The sequence below is a fragment of the Limulus polyphemus genome, unplaced genomic scaffold (genome assembly GCF_000517525.1).
Source record: "Limulus polyphemus unplaced genomic scaffold, Limulus_polyphemus-2.1.2 Scaffold784, whole genome shotgun sequence".
Lineage (NCBI taxonomy): Eukaryota > Metazoa > Arthropoda > Merostomata > Xiphosura > Limulidae > Limulus > Limulus polyphemus.
This window is the reverse complement of record NW_013666394.1, coordinates 187,813-191,952: the sequence shown is the minus strand read 5'-3', so window position 1 is coordinate 191,952 and position 4,140 is coordinate 187,813. Positions and strand designations below refer to the sequence as shown.

Genomic DNA, 4,140 nt, shown 5'->3' with positions numbered 1-4,140 from the left:
TAAATTATGGACGGTTAGCGCAGATAGCCCTCGTGTAGCTTTGCGCGAAATTAAAAAAAGAAAAGAAAGAAATAAAGAAAGGTTACTAGTATCAATGGGTAAGTTGTTGTTGTTTCTTACTAAAGACAAAGCTACACAAAGAGCAATCTATGTTCTGCCCACCACGTGCATCTAAACCCGGTTTCTAGCAGTACAAGGCCGCAGACATACCAATGTGCCACTGGGGGGGGGCAATGGGTAAGATATTTTGTTAAACATTAACATAATAAATTTATCTGCTGGTTACTGTTATTGGTGAGTAAGGTTCTACATTAAACCTTAAAATTCTTAATTTATCTGCCTTTAGTGTATGTTAGAGGTTGATGTAAATGTCAAGATTGAAAATGTTTGTTTTTAACGTATAACCTAAATATAGTCACCAAGAGTTCAACAAAAGCTGTTTCTCAAGTCATGTCAACAAGCAATGAATTTTCGTTATTATTATTCATTTCCACAGTTGGCATCCAATTGGCGTCGATAGTTGCCTCGTTGTTCGAGCTATCCTGGTCCTTGGCATCATACCACCGGGCTTTACGGCAGTCAGTGGAGAACAAACGGAATATGACTTGGAGCGGAATGAGTGTTCAGTTTCTGTGGCGGTACTGCACCACGGCGGCCAGGGTGCTGTCCTTGGCGTTATTTGCTTCCGAATATGGGTACTGGATGTTTCCAGTCTGTATCGGGCACTGGGGCATCATGACAGTGTGGGTGATGCACCAACAAACCAGCTTCTGTGATTCGGAGACTGGAGAGAAGCGCCAGTGTGAAGAGTACTTGTTTAACATGGCGATTGGAGCAGTCTACCTGTTTTGTTTCCTGAACGTAAAGGACGAACCCACTCGTCTCAAGTACCTAGCCTACTACATCATCGTATTCATTGAGAACTCATTAATGATTATCTTGTGGTACCTTCGAACAGATCCAAGCGTGTGGTACCACCTGCCTGCCCTAATTTGTGTTTTCCTCAGCTTCAGTTTAGGCATCACTTTCATGCTGCTCTTCTACCGTTTTTGCCATCCTGAAACCAACATTCCTTATAGGAATCGCCCTGCAACTTGTTGCTAAGCCTTGTCTTCAGTCAGTTATCCCAGCTGAGACATTGGTAAAAGTGGCCATTGCTTGTGATATTGGCTCTTACAGCCGTTTGCAGAATGTGCACGTTTACTTACTATTGTTGTTGTTTGTGCATCCATAATAAATATGCTTTAACTCGGATATTTTATTTGACTATGCTGCGTTACACGATTCCATACAGTTACCTATTGCTGTAACTCAGTTGTTGTGTGTGACACAGTTTCCTACATCTGTAGCTCACATACTGTAAAGGATAGTTTTTTAAATTGTCTCAAATGTTGAATTTCATGTATTAGTCTTTGACTCAGTTGACATATATGACTCAGCTACTTACATCCATGTTTGTCACAGTGACCAATGCAGTTAATTATAGCCGTCTCTCAGTATCTTAATGTGATACATTTACATCCGTTATACAGTATATATATCACACAACTGTTATGGCACAGTTTCCTCCAGTATAACTCAGTTTTATGTAAAAGTTTTATGTTCTACAGATGAAAGATATTGCACTGTTTGTCACAGGAGGGAACCAATTGTTGGAAAGTGATTCAATTTCCTATTTAGCTGAGACCTAATTGTTGTATACATGACACAGTTTTTTTAAATAGTGATTCAGTTTGCTACTTAGCTTATCTGTGCCCCAGTACTTGTATACATAACAGTTTTGTTGCACAGTGATTCAGTTTCCTACTTAGCTGTGACCCATTTGTTGTCTACGTGACACAGTTTTGTTGAACAGTGATCAGCTTTCTACTTAGCTGTGACTCAACTGTTGTACATAAAACAAAATGTTTGTAGAATACTTAGTTTGCTACGTTAGACAACATATCTGTAAGTTGGTTACTTTGGTTGTTACAAGCCATTTGTTTTGTAAAGTAGTTTTTCCACTAGTATCTACTCTGTGTAACACAATTTTCACAGGTCTGAAAACAAAAGAATACAAGTGCCAATAGTTAGCTGACTGCGACGCAGTTTACTCCATAGTGTGAACCACCACGTAAATGTGACGCAGTTTACTCCATAATGCGAACCACTGATCGTTTGTGACGCAATTTACTCCGTAATGTGTATTACCACCTGAATACGACTCAGTTACTCCCCAACCTTGATACATCACCTGATTTTGACACAGCTTAATACCCAACTTTTACACACCACTTGAATGCGACATGGTTTTCTCCCCAACCTTGATACACCACCTAACAAGTGACACCAGTTTACTCCCCAGCCTTGATACACCACCTAACAAGTGACACCAGTTTACTCCCCAGCCTTGATACACCACCTAACAAGTGACACCAGTTTACTCCCCAACCTTGATACACCACCTAACAAGTGACACCAGTTTACTCCCCAGCCTTGATACACCACCTAACAAGTGACACCAGTTTACTTGTGTTAGTCTGAACTAAAGTAGGAATATTTTTTTCTAATTTTAAGTATGTCAGTTTTGTAGTTTGATGTTTTTGTTTCACTATTAGCATTGTTTGTAACATTAAAACTTCCTATATTACTGTAGCTAGCTGGGTTACGTATATATCGATCCCTACTTGTTTATATGCAAGTTAAACATTTTTTTCACATTTTTTGTTTCCTTTTTATTAGCTATATTTTAGTGCGCCAACAATACCATACGTGGGGCTCGCATATACTCGATTCGATTTTATTACTCATCAGGATCCCTACCAACCTACCTTAAAATCTAATTATATGCCCGTAATAATGCGTCGTCCGTTTTTTATATATAAATATGATATCATTCTTTTCAGTACCAGAAATTAATCACTGGGACCCTAAAATGAAGAGTTTTGTGAATGAATTAGAGCAATAAAGTTCGTCATTTTTTGTACACTTGTCTGGAAAAGTCACTTACTTACTTACTTGGATGAAATTCGTTAAAATATTGAAAGTTTGATTCACTCTATAAACACGTATATAGCGATTTAGGTGGCTATTTATGTACAATAAGCTTTAGTTTTGCTCCGCCAATACTGTGAAATAACCATTGTTAGTATTCAGACATTTTAAAGGTGGTTTTAAAATGGCGATTTTTATGGCCACCATTTTGTTTCATCATGATCCCTATTAAGTTCTACCGTACTTAATGATATTTTACTAAGTCACATAGAGCACAGACAACAATGCAATATTTATGGGTAGTAAAACTTAAACGAAAACTAATATAATTTTTTTGAAAAAAGGTTCATTGCCGTTCAATAAAACATTAGTTCTGCAACAAAGACAAGAGATTTAATACACATCAATGGTAGATAACAAAATAAATAAAAGCTATTTCTCATTGTTCCGGCTTTCTGTTTCTGAAATGCTTAAAACTAGTAAAATATATTTCTACGTTATTACAAACAAGGGAAATGATATAGAACATTAATGAATAACAACATCAAATCATTTTACTGTAATGATGTGTTGTGAAGCTATGTATTCATTGTTTAGATTGAGCGAAGAGTTTGTTTTGGGCAAATGTAAGTGTGCCAAAACCTCGATCTCTGGCCAGGCTGGCCTAATGATTAGTAGTGCTGGAATAAGTATGAGAAGATCCAAGGTTTTATACGTGATACACACACACATTGCACTTTCAGATGTGGGCGTGTTATTAAAGTGACAGCCAATCCTACAGGTGATAGATGAATTTGACTGGCGGCCCTTATCGTCATCAATAATTTAAAATTAGGAACCACTTTAACTTACCTCAAAGAGTCTTTGACCTGGCCGTGTGTCCCGTGTGCGTATAACGCACAGTTCAGGATGAAAATATCAACACGTCGATCACTACATCAAATTTACCGAAGAAGATTCTCCATTATACGTTATTCATCTTTAGAAGCCTAAAAGTTTTCATTGAGAGTGAGGGTGTTTTGGACAGTCATCTTTTATCTGGCAGACATAAACAATAATCAGATTTAATTTTGTGGATCTAATGCTGAATGTAAAACTTCTGCAGTTTAGCAACATTTATTTGTAAATAACTTCATTTAGATAATGAACTGAATCTGATTACAACTG

The 4,140-nt window shown here is 37.3% G+C and overlaps 1 protein-coding gene across 1 annotated transcript in view; it reads left to right on the top strand.

The window, feature by feature from the left end:
• The window catches only part of LOC106460514 (XK-related protein 4-like), a 21,931-nt gene extending 20,661 nt beyond the window's left edge, over positions 1-1,270 (top strand). The window contains exon 6 of the mRNA XM_013920228.2: positions 497-1,270. Within this exon, the coding sequence (XP_013775682.2) occupies positions 497-1,104 (608 nt within the window). The 3' untranslated portion in view covers positions 1,105-1,270. The remainder of the gene's footprint in view (positions 1-496) is intronic.
• Positions 1,271-4,140: the final 2,870 nt, after the last annotated feature.